Below are 22788 nucleotides of genomic sequence, written 5' to 3' on the forward strand. Positions count from 1 at the left end.
CCCTGGGGGAGGCCAGAGCTTGGCTTCCACAGGAGGAGCCGTCTGGGGACCACGAGCGGGTCAGGGCGTGGGGTTCAGAACCTAGGCCGGCCGTAGCACAAGTGTCAGATCCACCTGTGCACGGGAGGCAGCAGGCCACCTGAGGGGTGAGAGGGCCCACAGAGACCTTTCATTTCTCCAGAAACAAAGTGAGAACCGAGTGCGCCCAGCTACAGTCCAGCCTGACAGAGACAAGCACCAAACACAGATGTTGCCGTTTCATCACCATCAGTTTCCTAGGCCCTTCCAGCAGCAGGCCCCCCATCCGCTTTCGTATATCAGGACAGCGCAGTTTTCTCTCATTCAGTAAACTCTTGTTCTTTAAGGAAATGGCTGGGACGGGGAGAACACATAAATCACCATGTCCAGTGATTTATGTCCCTGAATTTAGGTACCATGTGCTGGAATTTAACGTACGAAATAGATGCCCCTTCACTGACCCACCTTCGTTTTCTTTCCCGCATTATAGATTTGGTTCTATACCAACAGCATCTTTGGGAAAGCCGGCATCCCTCCAGAAAAGATCCCGTACATCACCTTGAGCACGGGTGGCATCGAGACTGTGGCTGCCGTCGTCTCTGTAAGTAAACTGAGGGTTATTCCCGAGAACATCGCAGGGTCAGCAGGGACGCCCAAGCAGAAAACGGGCTTGCCTGTAAAGGAGCATGCGCTTTGCCCTACACAGGTGTCTGAATTTTAAGAGTTTATCATGCAGTTGACCACTCACATTTCACCCATTTAAAGAGAGAAGATTCTTATCTATATTTTGCTTCCCTGTTGTCTTCCTTTAAAAAAAAACAGTTCCCTTCTTTGAACTCCCACCTGGTCACCGAGGACACAGTCTAATGCGCCCCTCTGAGAAGGACCACATCTGCCTGGCAACCCAGGGCCGAGCACTCTGAGCTCAGGTCTACGGCCAGGACTTCAAACATACTTCACAGCCATAAGCTGTCATCTCACCACCCCAGATATGTAGGCGTTTGCAAAGCAAAGAAAACGAGAAAGGCCATGCCCCATCCCTCGGTGTACTAGAAAGCATGGCTTTAATAATGAGCCGCAATCTCCCAAAAAAGAGAAACACAACGCTCATCACTCTTTCTCAATCTCCAACATGCAAAATGAACATTTGGGCGGTGCGGGGAGTTGGAGACTTCAGAATCTAGCAGGAACTGCACAGGTTTTGGAATCAGACTGAACCAGATTAGAATCCTGGATCTGGAACTTCTTGGCTGTGTGATATTGCACAATGCACTCAACCTCTCTGAGCTTCTGTTTCTCCTTTCGTGCGCTGTTCATGTCCCTTCTATGGTGTAGATGTGTGGGCTGAGCCTCACCCTTCAGGCACCCAGTACACGATGGGGTTCACTTCCAGGGGAAAGAGAAGAGGGTTACAATCAGAGTGACACTGTGTGACCTTGATGGAGTAGCTTATTTATTTCCGTTCTTGTTCCCCATTTGTGCTGACAGGACGGATGCCAGTGCAAACAAGCAGAGGCTCCCAGTTGCCTTTTTGACTTGTTTTCAGCAGAACACTATATTTTGCTCCTTGTTCTTAATAGGGCATTTTAACAAGATGCTTTTAAAAATGGATGCCATAAAAAGTGTTGACACTGGTGTTTGGTCTCCCTCTCCTTCCATTCACGGGCTTTTTATTAGAGGGTATATATTTTAATGTTTCATGATCTGGAAGTTTCATAAAATTCTTGTCTCGAGTTCCAGACTCTAGCCAGTGGTTATAGATTTGTCATAGGTTTACTTTGATCAGCAGAAAAGCACAGTCTGGAACGAAAATGATGGGGAAATGACAGGGTTTGTTTTGGGGTTTGTTTGTTTGTTTTATTTTGGTAAAGTATTTTGTTGTTATAAGAAATCGACATAAGCTCATTAGGGTAAATTTGTAAACATCAGAAAAATAGAAAGAAACAAAGAAGAAATCACCTACGATCATACTACCAGAGGAAGTTTGGGGAAATCCCTCGTTGTCTTTTCTACACATAGACGTGTTTTATTCCTACGCAGCAGTGACCCTATTCGATCCACTCTCTTTAATCCTGCTTTTGTTCACATGACCTTAAGTCAAAGTGATTTTCCATGCTATTACTTCTCATTTGAGTACGTTTTATTAAAGTGCGACGTACATGCAGAAAAGCATGCAAATCATTGGCCCTCTGAATCAGCACTAGTGTGACAGCGCTATCATTCTGCATAGATTGGCTATGAATTTCCTTCACTGTTGTCTGCGGGGCGGGGGGTGGGGGGGTGCGTTGTGACGGGGGCTCCGCTCAGAGCCCGGCCGGCAGAAACCCACTGCCTTGATTCTGATCCCAGCTTTGACTCTTTGGAGCTACGTGACCCTGGGCAAGTGATTCAACAGTTTTGTGACTCGATTTCCCCATTTCTATAAGAAAGACACCGCCCCAGCCTCCTAGGGGTGGGGTGAGGACTAAACAACGGAATACACATTAAATGACATACGCAGCGCTAGGCAAATGATGAGCAGTGTTCACTAGTCTTGTTCTGTGTGGTAAGTTCCCATTATTTGTCGTTTTCAATGAGGCTGTGATGAACATCCTAGCAGAGAGCAGGGTTTCACAGGGATTCTGGGTCTTTTGATAGTTGAGGAAACCAAGTCTCACAGCAATGCCTTACCCAGGATCAGGCAGACAGCCAATAGGTCAGAACCTGAGGGACCGGGGGGAGCTAAGACCTAGGGCCCCTCCTGCTCCCCAACCCCCTGAGTGTGTTACGTGGAATCTCATGAAGGCTCACATCACTCCTGAAAGTCCAGTTTTCACCCCCATTTGAAAGAGGAGCAAACAGAGGGAGTGCTGATGCTTTCAACCTCAGTCCCCCTGACCCTGCCTTCTGGTCCCCACCCTCTGGCGGGCAGATGATCGTCCACAAAGGTGACAATATTTGACGAAGTAGTTCTTGGAAGTACTATCCCAAGAAGGAGGTAAATGACTTTACCCTCCTGGGAGAGAAAGAGAGGACTTTTCCAAAATCAGAACTGGGCACCACAGCCTCTGAAGGTCTGCCTGCTGTTGCCGTCCAGTGTGGATCATGGACATTCAGACCGTGTGTGTTCTAGAGGAGTGGGAACCTCCGTGTGGCCCAGAGTGGGGAGTGACAGCTTCACAGCTCTGATGGGAGAGTCACTCATTCCTGCGTTCACTCATTTATTCCACAGTGCTGCTTGGCCCCTGCTCTGTGGCAGGAGCAGGTCTAGGTGTGTGAGGTGCGTCCGTGGACAAAAGAGACAAAGGCCTTGCCCAGGAAAAGATCAGCTCCCGGTGGCGGTGGGGACAAATAATGAACAAAATGAGTCACCTGTGTGGGAGCTTAGGTGGAGAAGGATGCCATCAGGAGCAGTGGCACATTGAAACGGGGGTTGAGAGGTGGGTTAGGTGACTGTCTTACATATTGCCATCATGCCCACGAATGGGGGAGTTGTCACCCAGATATGTGGGGAAGAACGTTCCAGGCAGAGGGAGCGGCTAGAAGAAAAGCCTGCATCAGCCAGACCCCAGCAGGAAAGAGATGGCACAGTGAACACGATGGTTGCAGGGCAGATGAACTTGGGGGTGGGTGGGTCTGTAGGGTGGGCAGGCTACCCCTCAGGAGCAGTGACCTTGAGTGGAGGGACACAGCCAGCTGCAAGGGAGCCGGGGCCAACACCCTGGCCTCACTCCCTGCCTTCCTTCTGCTTTCTTCCTGGTGCCCCATTTGCTGATACCACCTGGAGGCAGAGGGCAAGGGATCTGATCCTGTGGGTCCTTCTCCAGGACACAGAGCAGGGTGTAGGTGATTTGGAGGGGCGCCCAGAGGATGTCCAGGGCAGGCCCTGCTCAGGAGCACAGCTCTGTCTGCCAGGGGGAAGGAGGCAGGGAGGCCAGCAGGCCTGGAGGGGCGTGGCGAGGGTATTGACAGCTGAGTGCCTTGTGTTTATTTTTATTTATTTTTCTTATTAAATTTATTGGGGTGACATTGGTTAGTAAAGTTACATAGGTTTCAGGTGTACAATTCTATAATTCACCATCTATATGTGGCATGTGTGTTCACCACCCAGAGTCAGTTCTCCTTCCATCACCATATATTTGACCCCCTTTACCCTCTTCTACCACCTCCCTCCCCCTTACCCTCTGATAACCACTAAACTGTTGTCTGTGTCTACGAGTTTTTGTTTATCTTGATTATTAGTTGCTTTCAGTTTCATATCCCACATATGAGTGAACTCATGTGGTTCTCAACTTTTTCTGTCAGACTTATTTCACTTAGCATGATAATCTCGAGATCCATCCGTGTTGTCGCAAACGGCAGTATTTCATCTTTTCTTATGGCAGAGTAATATTCCACTGTGTATATAGACCACATCTTCTTTATCCATTCATCTATCGAGGACATTTTGGTTGTTTCCATGTCTTGGCCACCATAAATAAAGCTGCAACGAACATCGGAGCACATATATCTTTACGGATACATGTTTTCAGATTTTGGGGGTAGATACCAAGAGAGGGATTGCTGGGTCATATGGTAATTCTATTCTTAATTTTTTGAGGAACCAAAAAATTAGTGGCTGTACCAATTTACATTCCCACCAGCAGTGTATGAGGGTTCCTTTTTCTCCACCACCACTCCAACACTTATTATTTGTCTTGTTGATGATAGCTGTTCTAACAGGTGTGAAGTGTGGTATTTCATTGTGGTTTGGATTTGCATTTCCCTAATAGCTAGTGACGTTGAGCATTTTTTCATATATCTGTTGGCCATTTGTATATCTCCCTGGAGAAGTGTCTGTTCAGGTCTTCTGCCCTTTTTTTTAACTGGATTGTTTGCTTTTTTGTTGTTGTTGTTGAGTTGTATGAGTTCTTCCTAAATTTTGGATATTAGCCCCTTATCAGAGGTGTTGTTTGCAAATATCTTCTCCCATTCTAGCAGAAAAACAGATGCATAGGCTAATGGGACGGAATTGAGAACCCAGAAATAAACCCACATATGTAAGAGCAATTAATTTTCGGCAATGGAACCAAAAACAAAGGATGGAGAAAAGAAAGCCTTTTCAGTAAATGGTGGTGGGAAAATTGGAAGGCCACATGCAAAAAAATGAAACTGGACTGCTACCTGTCACCGTGTACCACAATTAACTCAGAATGGATGAGAGCTAACCATAAGACCTGAAACAACAAATTGCGTAGCAGAAAACATAGGTACTAAACTTATGGACCTTGGTCTTAGGATTTTATGAATTTGATCTCAAAGGCAAGGGAAGTAAAAGCAAAAATAAATGAATGAGACTATATCAAACTAAAAAGCTTCCGCACAGCAAAACAAACAAACAAAAAACCATCAATAAAACAAAGAGGCAGTCTTGTCCTGTTTGAAAAGGACCCCTCTGGCCACTGTGAAGAAAACAGGTGTGGGTGGGGTGGTGAGGGTAGCGCAGGGGGTGTGAGGAGGCTGGAAAACAGGCTGATTTTCCTGTGAATCATCAGACTGCATGTTGTCTAAAACTGGCATCAAAAGGACTGAGTTCAGCTCCTCCTTCTCTACGTGCAAGTGTTCCATTAACAAATGATTCTGCTGCGTTCCTATGCAGAGGAGCAGGAAGAAACAACCCCACCGCCACTAAAATATTAGATTAAGTCCCCAGCTTATCTAACAAAATTTACAGGAACTTGGCAGAAGGGAGGGAGCTACATCAGCAAAATCAGAAACAGACTCCCCCTTTGGCCCCCAAACTCCCTGGGAGCGGAGAGTGAGGGCACAAGTGGCTCCCAGGGGCTCCATCCAAGCCATGAGCACCTACCAGAGCTGAGAAATTAAAATTCAGGATAAGCGGCTTTTCCTATTCGCTGCATTTGAACATGAAATGCGTGTACACCATTTGAGAAGTACATATGTAATCTGTTGCCTTGGTAGGAAACATGCGTATAGACATGGGGACTCTGCTGGCTCTGAGGCGTATCCTTACGGGGGTGCGGGGTACACAGAGTCAGGCCCAGCGTCCCCAAGTGGACAGGCGGTTTTGTGCTGGAAGCCCATTTCCTGCAGTGCCTGCCCTCACCCAGCCCCAACTCTGAGCATACCTTTCCATCAGGTGGTTCTATTTCTGGGTTTACACAAGGACATGCCCACAAGTCCACTCCCTGCAGCCCACCCTGTACTCCTGATGCCTTGTTTCCCACCAGACGTCTTCTGATTTCCTCCCCATCTCTAGTAGTTTCCTTTGGTCCCCCGTGTGACAGGGCCGGGCCCCACCAGTGTCCCCATCAGAGGGAAGGTGAGGATATGATCAGGGCTCAGGTGGAGATGGCAGTTAGCTCAAGTGCCAGCTGCTGCCCCCCTCCCCAACCCCCCAGGCTCCGAGCTCCTTGCTCCTCATGTGAGTGCACTGACTCGTAAGTCCCCGGCCACCCAGGAGCTCTTCTCAACTCCGTTTCTTTAAAAGCTAAACATTTTCCCACTTGCCCAAAGTTGAGAACAGTTGAAATTTATGATCGTAAATCTCTTAAAAACCATCATTTCCTTTCTAGGGGGGGAGGAGTAGGGGATATGGTCCCCTTACAAGCTGCAGAAGCTATGGCTGCGACCCAAGGAAAAATTTTTCCCAGCACTTGAGAACTTGCAGAAGCCTGGTCTATGGCCAGCCTTTCCTGCATGTCCACTTGGCTCCGAAACATGTCTGATTTTGCACTTCGCTTGACATGTCTCAAGACCATTTTAGTTTATTATTCTTAGGGTTCATGGGCCACGCTGGAAGGATGCGCAATTAAAAAGTAACTTTTTCGTTTCTCGTACCTTTGGCCCAATCAGATATACGGCTCTCACATACATTCCTCTTTTAAACAGAAATTTTTGGATAAAGTTCGTTCCAATGAATTATTTTTAATTTCTAATTTAGAGAGAGCCTGTTCCACATAGAAAATTATTTCTGAGCCCCTGTCTTCTGAACACAGACTTTACAACTCAATTAACTTGAGAATACCCACAGCTTTCCAAGGTGTTGGCTTCTTTTCAGGCAGAGATTAGTGAAAGCAAAGATTAACATGCATATTGGAAACAGAACTGCTAGCAGTTAAAAGTAATGTAGAAACTTGGCCGTTTCTTCCCATGCAATCTGCCTTTGCTTTCTCGCCTCTGCTGAGAGCTGAGTCAGCGGTAATCAAACCATTCCCCCTTCCTTTCTCCCATGTTTCCATAGCTAAAGCTTCCGCACTAACCCAATTTCTGCCTGGAGAGTCACTAATTGGTGGTGTGGCAAGGCTCCTCAGGGACCCCACCATCCCCACAGTGTCAAGGTCAAGGACAGCCATTTGGGATACTTGAGCACTGGCCCCAAGCTGGGCGGCATCCTATTGCTGCAGTATTCAGAGAGAGAGAGAGAGAGAATGTGTGTGTGTGTGCGTGTGTGCACGTGTGTGCACGCATGTGCATGCATGCATGCATCTTACATGTGTATGTCACTCAGTAGGTTTAAAGAAGTGGTGATGGTTGTTTTACAGGGCTCTGTAGTCCCTGAGATACAGGAATTCTGCCGTCACTGAGTACTTCACACACTGCATAGAACACAATGCAGACAGAGATTGACCTATAAAATTCATGTAAAGTCACATATGTAATGCTACATTCTATAAAGACACATTAAGTCACATTTGGAAGCTTTGGTTGGATCACATTTGAAATAAATGAAATTGTAGGCCATCTTTTCCTTCCCTCCATCCCCCCGTTCTTTCTTCATCCGTTTCATCACGTACCACACCACTGCCGAGCCCGGCTCTCCATCAAACATGAGCTCCTGTGTTCATTTGCTAGGGCTGGGTAACAAAGCATCACATACTGGTGGCACAGAAATGTGTTACCTCACTGTACGAGAGGTCCGACGTCAGGGGTGGAGGTGTCAGAAGGCAGGTCCTTCTGAGGCTGGGAGGGAGCGTCTGCCAGGCCCCTCCCCGAGCATCTGGGGCTTTGCTGGCGTCTTTGGTGTGAGAATCTTGAGCTTGTAGGAGCATCTCCGAGACCTTTGCCTTCATCTTCACGTGGCGTTCTCTCTGTGTTTGTGTCTGTGGCAAAATTTCCTTTTTTTACGAGGACATCAGTCATACTGGATTAGGGCCCACCCTAATAACCTCATTTGATTATCTCTGTTAAGACCCTATTTTCAAACAAAGTCACATTTCAAGGTCTAGGCTTCAAGATAAATTTTTGGGGGGAGGATACAGTTTAACCTATAACATTCCCCAAGGGCGAGGACTCCTGTCTCTTCCTTCTCTGTGCTCCAGTGCCAGGCCTCACACAAATGAAGAGAGGAAAGCTTCCTTTGATAAATCTGTGTGTGCATTTGTCTCACTGAGAGTGGGAAGAGGCAGCGTAGCTAGCACAGGGGGTAAGAGCAAGACTCTGGGACCAGACTGCCTAGACTTAGATGTTGGCTCTGCCGCTGTGTCCCCTTGGGCAGGTGGCTAAACCTCGCTGAGTCTCCATTTCTGGCTATAACAGGGGGTGCTGATAGCATATACCCCACAGAGATGTTATGAGGATTAAATTATTACTATCTGTAAAGCATCTGGAACCATGCCTGGTACTTAGTAAGTACTATGGCGATGTTTACTATACAGTAATCAAGACAGCATAGTGTTGGCATAAGGATAGCCATACAGATCCGTGGAACAGAATAGAGACCAGAAATACAAAAGGCACCAAAGTAATTCAATGCGGAAAGGTGGTCTTTATAATAAGTGGTGCCATAAAAACTAGATATTCACGTGGGAAAAAAATGGAAGACAACCCTTACCTCATGGCATACACAAAAATTAGTTCAAAATGGACCATGTACTGAACCATAGAAGCTTCAGGACCATGTACTGAACCATAGAAAATTATAAAACTTCTAGAAGGAAACAGGAGGAAGTCTTTGCAACCTTGGGGTAAGCAAAGTTTCCTTAGAACACAAAAAAGCATGAACCATTTTTTAAAAAGTGATCAATTGCATTTGATCACAATGGAAAGCTGTGCCTCTTTAAAAGACATTGCCAAGGAAATGGGAAGGCAAGTCAGACTGGGAAATATTCACAAAGAACATGTCTCACAGGGGACATGTATCCAAAACACATAAACTAGAACACAAAATAAGAAGCCCCAGAACCTGCTTGAAACTAAGCAAAAGCCTTGAACAGATGCTTTACAAAAGAAGATACCAAAAACATCCATAAGCAGATGAAAAAATGCTCAACACCCTTAGTCATCAGGGAAATTAAAACCAAAACCCACAATGAGATACCAGCATTCACTCCGAGGATGGTTACAATGGCCAATAATACCAAGTGCTGGAGCTCTGGAGCGACTAGAATGTTTTTGCACAGCTGGTGGGAATTTGGAGGGATACAACCCTTTGGAAAGCACTTCGGCGGTTTCTTGTAACAGTTTTACCCAGGCAACCCAGCCACCCGTCTCATAAGCATTTACCCAAGAGAAACCAGAGCACGCGTGTACACAGACACACGAACACCGATGTCTGTAACAGCTTTATTCCGAAGAGCCCACCTTGGAAACGGTCCAAATGTCCATCAACGGATGAACGCGTAAACACACTGTGGTGTAGCCATTCGAAGGCTGCCACTGAGCATGAAAGAGGAACGAGCTATTGATCCATGCACGAGGGATGAATCTCAAGGCCTAGTGAGCGTCAGTGTGGAACTCTAATCTGTAGTGACGCAAAGCCTGTCTATGGCTGCTCATGGCTAGGGAGAGGGGCTCAAGGGAACTTTGCAGTGATGGGACTTCTGCGTCTTGACGGGGTCATGGTTTTATGGGTGTATACATTTGTCCAAATACGCCAAACTGTACAACTAAAAGGGTACGTGTTATTGAATCTAACTACACATCAATAACGTTGAATTTTAAATCCTCACGGAAAAAAATTGTTTTACCATGATTATTCCACCAGATGTCCTAGCACTGTGGGTGGACAGGAGGTGCCAGGTACGTGGCTGCTGAACGGATGAGACCGTGTGGCTCTGGCGTCCCCAGAGGGGCTTTCTCAGGAGCATCAGGAGGCTGACGGTCCATCCCCTGCTGGCGTCAGTAACCTTCAGAGGCCGCTGCTCATCTTGAGTTAATGTCTTCACGACTGATTTTAATGTTGCGTGGAAATACTATGTTTACTCTCACCCCTTTGGACAGGTTGGGACTTAAAGGGCATCTTACTGGGGCATCCAGGAGGCAAGGAGGCTGCAGGATTCTGTGTCCCGCTAGGATGGAGAGGGTTGTTTTCAGTTCTTCTTTCTCTTTCCAGCTGCTTCCTTGGTGTCTTGCTAGGCCATCTTGAGAGACTGTTTCCAAATCAGGGAGACCATTTCCAGCTTGACATTGGCTCAGCTTCCTGGTTCAGCCAGAGACTTTAGGAAAACAAGGCAAGCATCCAGATTCTGCCCCCCACCCCAAACTCTTGAATATCACCACCATGGTGTAAGCCAGTGCTTCTCAGCTGGTTTGTGTTTGGGACACACTTGCTGACTCTGAAATGGTTGGTGGTGCCTTTGAAGAAACTAAACAAAAAACTCGAAGCACTGCCGTCAGTGGCAAGTACACATGAATCTCAGTGTAACAGCACAACACACGTTAATCTCAGTGTGGCCCCCTCCATGTGTCCCCACGACTACGATGCCTGTCGTGGTCATTTCTCCAGTAGTGCCAGCGCTGTCACCGGGCCCTCTAACTGAACTCCCCTAACATACTTCTGAGACAAAGCTCAGATATGTTTCATGACGAGCAGACTCCGTCGTCAGTGCCAGTTTAACTGTGGGCTCTGTCCTGTTAACCATACGAATGGCTGTGGCACCCTTAGACTACAGCAGAACACATGTACATGGTGATAAAAATTTGCCAGGCTGGGGATTGGAAATCATTGGAGATGGAGAAAGCGTGAAGATCTGTGACTCCGGGCGTAGAGATTTGCAGCTCCACGCCTTTAGCTAAGTCCATCTTTTAGTCTTTTTTTGGTTTTTTAAGGTTAAAAGGCTCACTGTAGAAAATTTGAAAAAGGCTGAAAAGTAACAAGTAAAATGATAGCCGTATATCACCCCAACTGGAGTTAGCCATTATAAACTATCCTCAGTGTTCTCTTTCTGTGAAATGGGCTGGAGAGAAAAGAGGAGAGGAAAGCAGCTGCCATGATCAGAAGACCTAGTGTGTGTGTTGAATGCATTGTCTTATTTAAGCCACATGCCCCGTCCAGACAGCTTTGCTGGAGGGTGTTTCCGTCCTCCTTTCACAGACAAAGGCCTGGGAACTCCGGGAAGGGAAGTCACGTGCCAGGTTTATACACTGGAAAGTGGTGGACCCAGGATATAAGCCCGAGGCTACCTGTCTCTGAAACTTAACAACAATAGCTATTCTTCAGGGTCATTGGCATTTGAAGGAACTCCATGAAGGGTCCTGCCCTTCCCCAACTGAGAAGCAGGCACAGGGCCAGCCGGATGGAGGTCAATGACAGTCCTACAGCTGCGGGAAGCTGGGTGGGGGGCCCAGCTTCAGGGGCTGCAGTCATGTGGGCTTCCTGGTATCACGTCCCAGAATGAAACTGACCCACCCAGGCACAGGGACAGAGTGCAAAACGACAGAACCTTTTGTGCCCACGCCCACCCCTGGGTTCCTGCTTTGGGAGTGTGCCCATATAAAATCTACGACGTGGGAGCATAGAGGAATGCGAGAGCTCGCCTTCCCTGGCAGCCGGGCTCCCAGCAGGGAAAGGCTGCGGCAACCCCGTCCATTCGGTTCATTTCCCAGCCTCCCTCGCGGATAAACCCATCTGCCCCCAAAGAGGAAGATGAGCAGGAAAGGTGAATGCAGGACACAGCACAGCCGGTGCTCACCGATGGTGGCTTTCTTCTTCCTCTCTGTCTTCCTCTCTAATAACAACTGTTGCCTCTCAAGGTGTGGCTGGGGAGGAAGTCACCGGCCTGTCTGGGGTCCAGGCCGTCCTTTAGCCACGATCCCAGCACTGGTTCCCGGCACCACACTCCCCTTCTCCGACTGCTGCAGCTGCAGGAGTAACCATCTGTCTTTGACCCTGACCTAGGGCTTGGTCATCGAGCGCCTGGGACGGAGACCGCTGCTCATTGGTGGCTTTGGGCTGATGACACTTTTCTTCGGGATCCTCACGGTGACGCTGACGCTGCAGGTGAGAGGATGTGCCCGCCGCACCCGGGGGGGGGGGGGGGGGGGGGGGCGCTCAGCATGGAGCCGCTTCCAGCTTCACTGCTCCAGGCCTGTGCCTTGGAAGTCGGCACTGCCCGCAGACCCCTCGTGATGTGGTTTCCCAGGGGCATCTGGCTCGGAAGCTGCTGGGGAGGAGGGTTTAGTGACGGGTCCTTGGATGGGAGAGGAGACACGTGACTTCCGGTCCTGTTGCTGCTAATGAGCTCTGTGATCTTGGGCAAGATACATGCCCTCTCTGAGCCTCGGTTTACCCATCTATGGAATAGAAGAGACTGCACTAGGTGACTGCTGAGATACCTGGCACTGCCATCTGAGGCACTTGCACAGTTGTCACCTCATTGGCTGGTAGGGGCACTGGAGCCTCACCTCCTGGGTGAGATCCTGGCTTTCCCCCTTACTCGCCATGAAACTTTGGGCCAATCACTTAAGCTCTCCACTGCTTGCAGCTGTAAAATAGGCAGCGGGACTGGCTTAGGGGTCATCATTATCCCCATTTTATGGATGCTGAAATGGGCACAGACATGTAAAGTGACCTATTGAAGGTCATGCAGATGGATGGAGATGGAGGAGGAGCTGGGGTGGGAACCCGGGTCTTCAACCTGCCTCCTCACCTGCCCGCCGCTGCTCTCTCGCAGGACCACGCCCCCTGGATCCCTTACCTGAGCATCGTGTGCATTCTGGCCATCATCGCCTCCTTCTGCAGCGGTCCAGGTAAGGCGCCCTCCTTCTGCACCCCATGTGTACACCTGGGGCTCACTGTACAGATGGGGAGTCTGCTGCCCAGCGAGGGGCGGGGCCTGACTGGGAGTGGAGGGGGCAGAGAGCGCTCCCCACCCATTAAGTGCAGGACTGCCTTCATTTCCATCCCACAGATGGTGAGTCATGTGCTCACCCAAAGCTGCGTTAATGACCACGTACAACCACACAGAGCGACTAAAAACTGTGAGGGCCACAAGCCAGACACACTAGTTTGCAATGAATTGAAGACACTCAGGTTACGGTCTGTGCCCACACAGTAGTTACAGTTTAGTGTGGAAGATATGATGACGATGGTGGTGGTGGTGGTGATGGTGGTGGTGATGGTGGTGATGGTGGTAATGTCTAAAATGTATTGATCACTGAGTATGTGCTGCACTTGGCCAAGCACTTGATTGCATTAACTCATTTAAGGCTCGTGACAGCTCTAGAGAAGGTGGAGACGGAAGGCACCTGGCGTAGAGTGAGCAGTGATAGAATTGCCTGACTCCCAGGCCCCTAACCACCACTGCACCACCTGCAAGAGTGTGGAGTGTTCTGAGCCTCTGTTTACCCAGGACTCACTTCCCTAGTGGAAAAGGCCTCTCCTCTCCTTGGGCCTCAGCTTCCCCATCTGTGAAATGGCCAGAGTGGATGAGACTGAGGGCCCTGCCATTCCCTGGCTCTGCATCTGTGTCCCTCAGGACCCCCCCATCAGAGGCCATGGCAGGACTGAGAAGGTGGTTCAAGTTGACAGTTGTACAGATTTCTCCAGGAGGCATTGCTGTGGTTCTTCTTTGTTTGGGTTTCCATGTTGATACAAACGACACTACGTCTCTGTCAGAACAAATAGAACTGAAATTCTGTTTCCCCTTTGCATTGCTGATTTTCCATCATGTTCCATGTCCTATCACATCTGTGGCTGTGGATGAAAAGCATCTGTCCCCATCTGGGACATTGGGATGTTATAATGAGATGGGGGGATGGGCCATGGTGTGATGGGGAGGGCATCAGCACACACCCGTGTGCGTGCACACACACATGCATATATACACACACATGCACGCATACGTTCTCTAGCATATCATCCTGGTTTACTTCCTCCCTAGCACCTTTCACTGGCTCATCTTTCCTGTGTTTAATTTAATTTGGTTATTGCAGAGATTGCAAACCTTTGCAGTAAAGTACCCGACAGTAAATATAAATACTGCTCACTCACGTAACCAACCATCCCTCGCTGGTGTCCCTGGTGGGTGGGCAGCTTGGACCTGTGTGTGGCTCCACCAGCCCCTGGGGCCTCGTCACTGCATCCAATAGGATCCAGCAGGCAGGAGGGACAGCGAGCATCTGAGGAGCCTTGACCAGTGTGACACCATCTCATCACTCGTATCCCAGTGACGAGAACGACACATGGCCCGACCTACACGCAGGGTGGGCTGGGAAATGGAGCCCTGGTGGGTAGCCACCGACCGGCACCCGCTCTGTCCACTGGAAGATGGATCACAGATGCCGGTGGGCCGCTAGCCCTCTCCCCATGAGCAGACGCTGTGCTTGAAACGCCAGTTCCCTGCAAAGTGCTCAGCACTGGCCTGAGACCCAGAAGGCTTTCAGCGGGGACTTGAGGATGGTTTAATTACAACCAGAGAACTCAGACCGAAGGGGGCGTGACAGGCACTGTCAAAGCTAGAGCTCTCCCGAGAGCGTGACACAGGAAGGCCCCCGAAAGCGATCTGGGTAAACCCAGGGAAGTGGCTTCGACCTTCCCTGGCCCCACCCTGCTCTTTGCCCAATCCATGCCACACGCGTGATGGCGTTCGGGCCTTACCCTTTCTTTTTCACCGACTTTCATGTACACATATCACCCCTACTCTGCATAAGTCTTGAAATTAGGATTAACCGCTCCCATTTACAAATGAGGAAACTGAGGCCCAGAGAGGTCGTGAAGCCCCCTAACATGAAACTGCTAGTATTAGGGTCAAGGTATGAACCCAGAGCTTTAAAACGCCGTGCTCTTTGTACCCTGTTGCAAAGGATTCAAGAATTCACGTGCACGCCCTGCTCTGAGCTTTTCACAGCGCATCCTCTCTGTCCCCTCACCTAGTCCTCGTATCAGTCCTCTGATAACATTTCTTGAGCACTTACTGCATGTCAGGCCCTTTCTAAGTGCTTTACTTGTGTGGATCTCAGATAACACAGAGTCAGACTGTCAAAGTCAAACACAACAACCAGAGATTTTACTCAGAATCAAACGTTACTAATAATTCACAGACTACCAGTCATTACAAGACACAGGTGAAGCCCGAAGCCCCCAACCCAGCTCCCCAGTCTTCCTTGCCATGCTGGGTGCATTCTGGTCCAGACGGAACATACGAGGTCTCTTAGAAAACCATGCCGGGTATCACTTACACACAGCAACTTCTTTATTAATGAAACATCACCATTTTATACTTTGATGGTTACATAGCTGACATTTTCCAGCGGGCTGTGCCTGGAGCTATACATTCCAATCTAAATAGACCAGGTACAGCCCACTACAAGCATCTTATACACAAGGATGCTTTTATCTCTCTGCTGGTAAATACCATTTTGAGGTTTACAAGCAAAGTGAACCGGATCATTTTTTTCTTATTTCCTCTTTCCCTGTCCCGGACAACAGAAGATAAGTCACAGTTCCGCTGCTAAACCTTTACTTCCCAAACTAATTTGATTCCCATTTTATAGATGAAAACAAAGAACAGATTGATTAAGTAATTTTCCCCAAGTCACACAGCGAAGAGGCAAGTGCTGGATTTGAATCCACACCGTCTTGTTGTAGGACCTGCAATCCTAACTCGTATCTGTGTACATAGACAATGCTCATTGTCTGCTTGCTAAAAGTTAAGTGGAATTAGGAATTGACTTTGCAAGGCCGACACTGAGAATTTGGGATAAGAGGGGAAGTTTCTGTTTTTCTTTCCAGGATAAGTCTACTGTGGATCATCGTAAATCAGTCCTGTTTGTGTCTATGTGGAAAGATAGGATTTTGCCATTTGCATCTAGTCCGTTTTCCTTGGCTGAAGGTGAATTCAGAGCATGTTGACTTTCGTGTTTTCCAGCTGTTGCTGCTTCAGATATTCTCTGCACACAGAAGTCAGGAGTGGTCTTCGTCTTTGCCTATTAATATCACAGACGCCTAAATCACAGGACTTAGTGTTGAAACGAAGACTGTGCTGACGTGCGGAGCTTCCCAATGAGCTGAGGCACAACAGAACAGGGGAACTATTTCAGAGCTGGAGGGGACCTCAGAGGTCATTTGGCAGATTGGAAAATGTACCTGTGAGGGGGAATGAATTAGTACTAAGGATTCCCAACTTAGTAAAAGAACATAAAATTTATTCATTGGAATTTTAAGTCCCATCTATAGTTTCCCTGCCAGGAATCCCTCCAACCATGACTTGATTACTTCCACTGATGGGCAACTCACTACATAAAACAGACAATTCTCTAGTCTAGGGGTCAGCTAAATATAGCCTGTGGGCCAAATCTGGCCAATGACCTATTTCATATGACCCACAAGCAAAGAATGGGTTTTACACTTTAAAGAGAAGGAAAGAAGAATGTATAACACATGGGCTAAAAAGCCTAATACTCGTATATTTCCTATCTGACCTTTCACAGAGTTTGCCGGCCCCCGCTATAGCCCCTCAACTCTGACATTTGAAAGAAAGGGGAGTGAGCTAGTTTATGAAGTAGGGATTTCCATGCAGCAGGAGCAGCCAGCAAAAATGCAAATATAAAAAAGAGGAATTGCATATAAACCACTAGAGCCAGCACAGCCATCCTCAAACACTACTAAATCACCTTGGAAGCTTTTTTAAATGCTGATACCCAGGCTGCCTCCAAGGCCAACCAAGGCATAATCTTGGGGTGGCACCAGGCTCCATATTTTCTAACATTCCTGCGTGGTTCCCACATGCAGCCAAATCAACGTGCAGCCAAATTTGAGAACCCCTGGGCTGCAGCCATGGTTTTCAACCCTGGCCGAAGACAGTACAATCTCCTGGAGATGCAGGCCACGGGGAATGAGGGCGTTCCACTATCTAACACGTAATACCGAACAGATGGGGGGCAGGCTGCCCGCCAAGCTTATGGTGCGCATTCTGCTTGCTCAGGAAGACCAAAGGGCCTTTAAGAATGAAGAGTATCGTCTTCCTTAAGCTGAGCACCTGCTTAGCGCTAGGCACTTTGCCACACTCCCCTGATCTTCACAGCAGGCGTCCCCGGAGGAGACAGCCTACCCGCATGGGGACCGCTGTGCTCTAGGGACCCCCCTCTGCCCACATCACAGGGCACGTAGTTGTCCCCGACAGGATTTGAACCCACGTCTACCCGATTCTGAAGTCTCATCTTTCCTGCTATCCTCCCTCATGGTTTTCCAAACGCTTCGTTTTTCCTCCTTATCTCTTACCCACAGCCTAAGGCAGAGTTTATTAGTGAGCTTATCTCCTGAGATGAGACTATGAAAATATGGTAGCATTCTTTACGATTTTCTGCCAAGTCCTCTCTGGAAAGGACCGTGCCTCCAAAGCAATCCCAACAAATGCTGGTCTGAGGAAGAAGTGGAGCCCTGCAAGGTTTCAGTGCAGAAGCCGGGGTTTTCAACAGACATGTGGGGAGGTTTGAAATCTCTAGTTCTGCAGCCGCTGGAGTCTGTGGCCAGCACCTGGCTTCTAGGGTGTTCCTGTGCCCTCCACCGGCTCTGTCTCCCTCATACCCACGCCTCGGGCCATCCCCAGGAGCCTGGCGGGGGAATTCATTGCTTAACTGTTCCCTGCAACCTCTGAGAAGGCGAGAGTGTGATTTTCAGGGGGCTTCAAACAGCAGAAATGGATTCTCTCACTGTACCGGAGGCCGGAAGTGGGAGGTCAAGGTGTGGGCAGGGCCGGGCTCCCCCCGAGGCTCCCGGCCAGAAGCTGTCCCATGCCTCTCTCCTAGCTTGGGCAGCTGCTGGCGTTCCTTGACTTGTAGCCACATCACTCCAATCTCTGCCCCATTTTCACATTGACTTCTCTTCGACAAGTCTGTCCCCAAAGTGCCTCTGCCTCTTTTTTATAAGGATGCATGTGACGGCATCTAGGACCCACGTGACAATCTAGCATAAGCGCCTCCCTCAAGAGCCTTACCTCAGTCACATCTTTTACCTTCTGTATCACTTATACAAAGTGATATGCCCATACTCCAGCTCTGAGGAGACGGGGTGAGTGGAGTACCCCACCCCTCTCCTGAGGGAGGAGCTCACTACTTAGCAAGAGCCCCCCACAGCCCCCCACCCCCGCCTCTCCACACAAATCCTCCCTCTCTCTCTACTTTCTCACCCATTTCTGGTCTCACAGTGGGTGCGGTGCTCCAGGGCTGTGAGCCAGTCCTTGCTGGCCTTTCTCATACATACAGCACGCGGTGACCTGACATTCCCGCCTCTGCTGTTTCTTGGCTCCAAGTCCAAATCGAGCTTCTGTTTTAACATCCTAGTCCCCGGGCAATGTCCGCGTTAACTAGACACCATGGGTGTGCAAGGCAAGGAGCGGTCACCTCTGCTGAGGAGGGCCGGGCAGGCGTCAAAAAGAGCACATGCAGTCTGCATCTTGGGGGGTCAATGGGAAGCACTTCTCAGGAGCCAGTGGGGTGGGCGGGGCCGTGTTCGTTTCCTGTGGCTGCTGTCACAGATGACCTCTAACTTGGCAGCTCAGAGCCACATGAGTGTGTTCTCCTGCGGTCCTGGAGCTCACAAGTCTGCAGTCAGTTTCACAGGGCCGGAGTCGAGGTGTTGGCAGGGCTGGAGCCTTGTGGCTGCAGGGGGGCTGTGTCCTTGCCTTTTCCCGCTTCCGTGGCTCATGGCCCCCTCCTCAGTCCTGAAAGCCAGCGGCGTCTCAGCGTCTGTCTTCTCTGACCTCCCTTTTCTAAGGGCCCCGTGGTTACCCTGGACCCGCCTGGACTGGACAGGATAATCCAGAATAATCTCGCCATCTCAGCATCCTTAACTTGGTCACATTTGCAAAGTCTCTTTCGTCATATAAGGTCCCACATTCTGGGGATTCAGATGTGGCGATCTTCGGGGGGGAGGTATCCCAGGTAACAGCAGCATTTCCTAAGGCTGACTCATGCGGTAGCGGATATACTTGGGAAATGGCCAGTGAGTAGTCCAGGTGGCTGGCAGTGTCATGGGGGAGCTGTGGCTGTGAGCAGAGGGGACTAAGAGGCAGGCAGGACCAGAGCACACCCTGCCCTGAGCCCTCAATTTGTGTAGTGATTGTAGCGGTTTGCTCAGGCCGCCATAACAAAGTACCACAGACGGGCGGCTTAAACAACGGGCATTTATTCTCTCCCTGTTCTGGAGGCTGAAAGTCCAAGATCAAGGTGCCAGAGGGTTGGTTTCTCCTGAGGCCTCTCTCCCTGGCGTGTACACGGCTGTCTTCTCCCTGTGTCCTCACCTGGTCGTCCCTCTGTGCGTGTCTGTGTCCTGGTCTCCTCTTCTTGTAAGGACCCCAGTCAGACTGCCTTAGGACACACCCCTATGCCCTCATTTTACCTTAATCATCTCTTTAAAGATCCAATCTCCACATATAGTCCCATTCTGAAGTCCTGGGGGTTAGGACTTCAACATATGACTTTGTTGGTGGGGGGTGGGGCCCAGTCAGCCCATAACAGTGATTAAAGGAAAGGTCCTGGAACAAGAAGGCTCCCAGCTTCCACCACCACTGAGGACAGGGAAGGGATAAAATAATTTAGCCCTTTTTCTTTTTTCTTTGAAGATTTTTATCTGTTTTGTTCATTTCTATATTTCTAGCATCTGTAAGTGAGGGCCTACTCTGTGCCCAGCTGTGTTCCAGATGTTGAGTTGAGCACCTAGAACAGCTCCCACAGAGCTTGTGCTTCTGGGTAGGGAGTCAGGCCCAGCCACACAGTGTATACACGTAAAGCTGGGTCGTCATAAGTGCCATGAGGAAGAGGGGAGCAAGATGCGGAAATGAAGCGTGGCCGATGGAACAGTAGGGGGCGCACTGTAACCAAAGTTGTAGGAAAGGCCTGTCTGGGCAGGCGGCGTTGGAGGCAAGTTCTACACACAGTCGGGAACCTCTCCCAGGCAGACGGAATAGCTGAGGCAGGAACCTGTGCGGCGTGTGCTAGAACGGTGCTGCCCATTAGAAATATAATTCAAGGCACATAGGTAATTGTAGATTTTCTAGTAGCCACATTAAAAGAGTACAAGAGAAACAGGCAATGTTACTTTTAATAATGTGTTGTGTTCAGCCCCATATATTCCCAACAGTGTCATTTCCACATGCAGTCAGTATATGTGTTCGTGGGTAGTTTACATTTCTTGGTCTCATAGTAAGTCTTTGAGATCGTTGTGGAGTTTACGCTCAGAGAACATCTCGGCTCAGACTGGCTGCAGTTCAGGAGCTCAGTAACCACTTGGCGAGGGCCCCCCAGGTGGTTCCAGGAAGAGCAAGGAGGCCTGTGGCTGGATTGAGATAAACAGCAGTAGGAGCTGAATGAAATCGGGGTGCGGGGAGGAGCCAAACCCCAGAGCCTCGGCCAGTTTAGGGGTGACTCCCAGTGAAGTGGGAAACCACTGGAGGGTTTTAGTCAGAGGGCTGTCCTAGTCTGACTTCTGTTCCAAATGGTCACTTCGGCTGCCATGTGGGTAACCGACTGGAGGAGGTGTGTCCCACAGTCCTCAGAGAGCTGCTCTGAGGTGAGTCATTCAGTAATAATAATAATAATGGTCGCACTAGTAGTAATAACACAACAGTAATAAGCAGTCACTTTCACATCCATCACCTGTTGGATCAGGGCGCCCCTTTCACAGATAGGGAGACTGGGGCTCAGAGGATAAGTGATTGGCCCCACACATCACAGCTAATATCAGAACAAGGACCGGGGCCTGTGCCCTGTGCCAAAGTCTCTCCCCACCCGCCTAAAATTGCTGGCTGGAGGCAGAAGTGTCCCAGGCGAGGCACTTGGCCCCACGTTCCATATGGGAGCCATGTGCTTTGAAATGCTCTGTTTGCCAAGAGGGCAAAGCATGGGTTCTGCAAACCAGCGTCACTATAGGGATCTTGGGCTGGCTCATCAGTCCAGTGGTGAGAGGGCTTCAAAGACCATCAAACGTGCAACCATCTCCCACTCATTTCCTTCTTTTTGTTCTGGAAAGGGAGTGGGGAACTTGCCCCTGCCTATGGCACCACAGGAGAGAGGCATGGGCTTGGGTCAGCTCCGGCGACCACTCCTGTCACTCGTGACACCCAGGGAAAGTCACTTCACTTTCCTAAGCTGCTGAGACTAACAGCCTCCTCCTTATACTATGATAAGGACTGTTTAGTGACATGCACCGTGCTTGGTACACTGACGGTGCTCGGTGAGTTTCAGCTTCTTCCCCTGCCTCCCTCCCTTTATTACAGCAGACTTAAATACATTACGTGCCTTGTGGGAGAAAATTCTAGACCAGGGTTTCTTAACCTCAGCACTACTGGCGTTTGGAGATGGGTAATCCTTTGTGGTGGGGGCCGTCCTGTACATTGAGCAGCACCCCAGACCCCCACCCACTAGCTGCCAGCAGTTCAGTTTCATAGTCAGAGCTGCAAGGCTCCCAGCGGTGTCCAGCAAGTGGGTGTGTGACAAACTCTTTCTGACAATGTGATCTACAGGCCTATCGGCTGAGTTTAGCACATTTCAATGTGTAACCATTGTTCTCTCATGTTTTGATGGATACTTTTAAGATATAAAGAGTCCACTTTCTTTGTAGTAAACAGCACATCAACTCTTTTCAAAATCCAATTTTGCGTGTTTAATTCAATAAGAAATACTGATCGAGTATCTACGCTCTGTCAAAGATGCCAGGTAAATGGACACGCTGCCCGCCCCAGGGGCTGAGGCATTGTCCCTTCTGAGTTACTTTTGATGTGTTGGAGCCCACTGCTTGCTGGCAGCAGAGTGGGGCGATATCGGTGAAAGCTCTGGAGAGACACCGGCTTGAGTTGGCCCTGCCTCTCTGACCTTGGGTTGCTTGGTTGAACTTGAAAGTGGTTATTTGCATTGCTCACGCTGATAGCTTTGCCTCCATGGGGTGGAGAGTGTCTGAATCCGGCCCCTTCCTTGGATCCCCACTGCCACCATCTGAGTCCCCACGACAACCACTGACTCTGTCCTGCACCACCACCACCCGGTGGCCTCCTGCATCCTGTCCCACCCTCTCCAGTCCTTTCTCCAAACAGCAGGAATCTCTGTGAAATTGGAAGTGATCACATCAGCCCCAGCTCAAAACCCCTCATTGGTTTTCTTCCATAGCAGACCTCTCTCCTTGACCTACCAGAGGCTGCTGAGTTGGCCCTGCTCCCCTTGCCACCTCATCCCCTTCCTCTCTGCCTTCCCTCAGGAACCAGACTGGCCTCTGTTCTAGACCTTGACCGATTCCTTTCACCCGCCAGAACCTGTGCCCACCCATCCCTCCACCTGGCAGGGCCTTCCTCACATCTGCACAAGCTGTTTCCTCCTTCAGGCCACATCTCAGCCATCACCTCCCCAGAGCCCTCCATGACCGCTGTTAACACAGACTCCACCCCCTGACACACACACACACACACACACACACACACACACACACACACTGCCCTGAGCATGTCCTCCAGGGTGCTTATCACATGTTGTAACTATTGATTTACTCACTTCCTCTTCAGTAAATAGGTCACCTTCCCTCCTCCGCCAGAACACGGAGTCCCACAGAGGCAGGGACATTGTCACTCTCAGCCACCACTGTGG

The 22788-nt window shown here is 49.5% G+C and overlaps 1 protein-coding gene across 5 annotated transcripts in view; it reads left to right on the top strand.

Annotated features, from left to right (window-relative positions):
• Window positions 1–22788, top strand: part of SLC2A9 (solute carrier family 2 member 9) — a 150622-nt gene that overhangs the window by 88123 nt on the left and 39711 nt on the right. For all 5 annotated transcript variants that reach the window (XM_088792890.1, XM_019716591.3, XM_074321356.2 and 2 more), the window contains 3 exons: window positions 509–619; window positions 12116–12217; window positions 12891–12966. In XM_088792890.1, the coding sequence (XP_088649016.1) occupies window positions 509–619; window positions 12116–12217; window positions 12891–12966 (289 nt within the window). The remainder of the gene's footprint in view (window positions 1–508; window positions 620–12115; window positions 12218–12890; window positions 12967–22788) is intronic.

The sequence above is a fragment of the Rhinolophus sinicus genome, chromosome 1, assembly GCF_057876585.1.
Source record: "Rhinolophus sinicus isolate RSI-liver-muscle chromosome 1, RSI-T2T, whole genome shotgun sequence".
Taxonomy (NCBI): domain Eukaryota; kingdom Metazoa; phylum Chordata; class Mammalia; order Chiroptera; family Rhinolophidae; genus Rhinolophus; species Rhinolophus sinicus.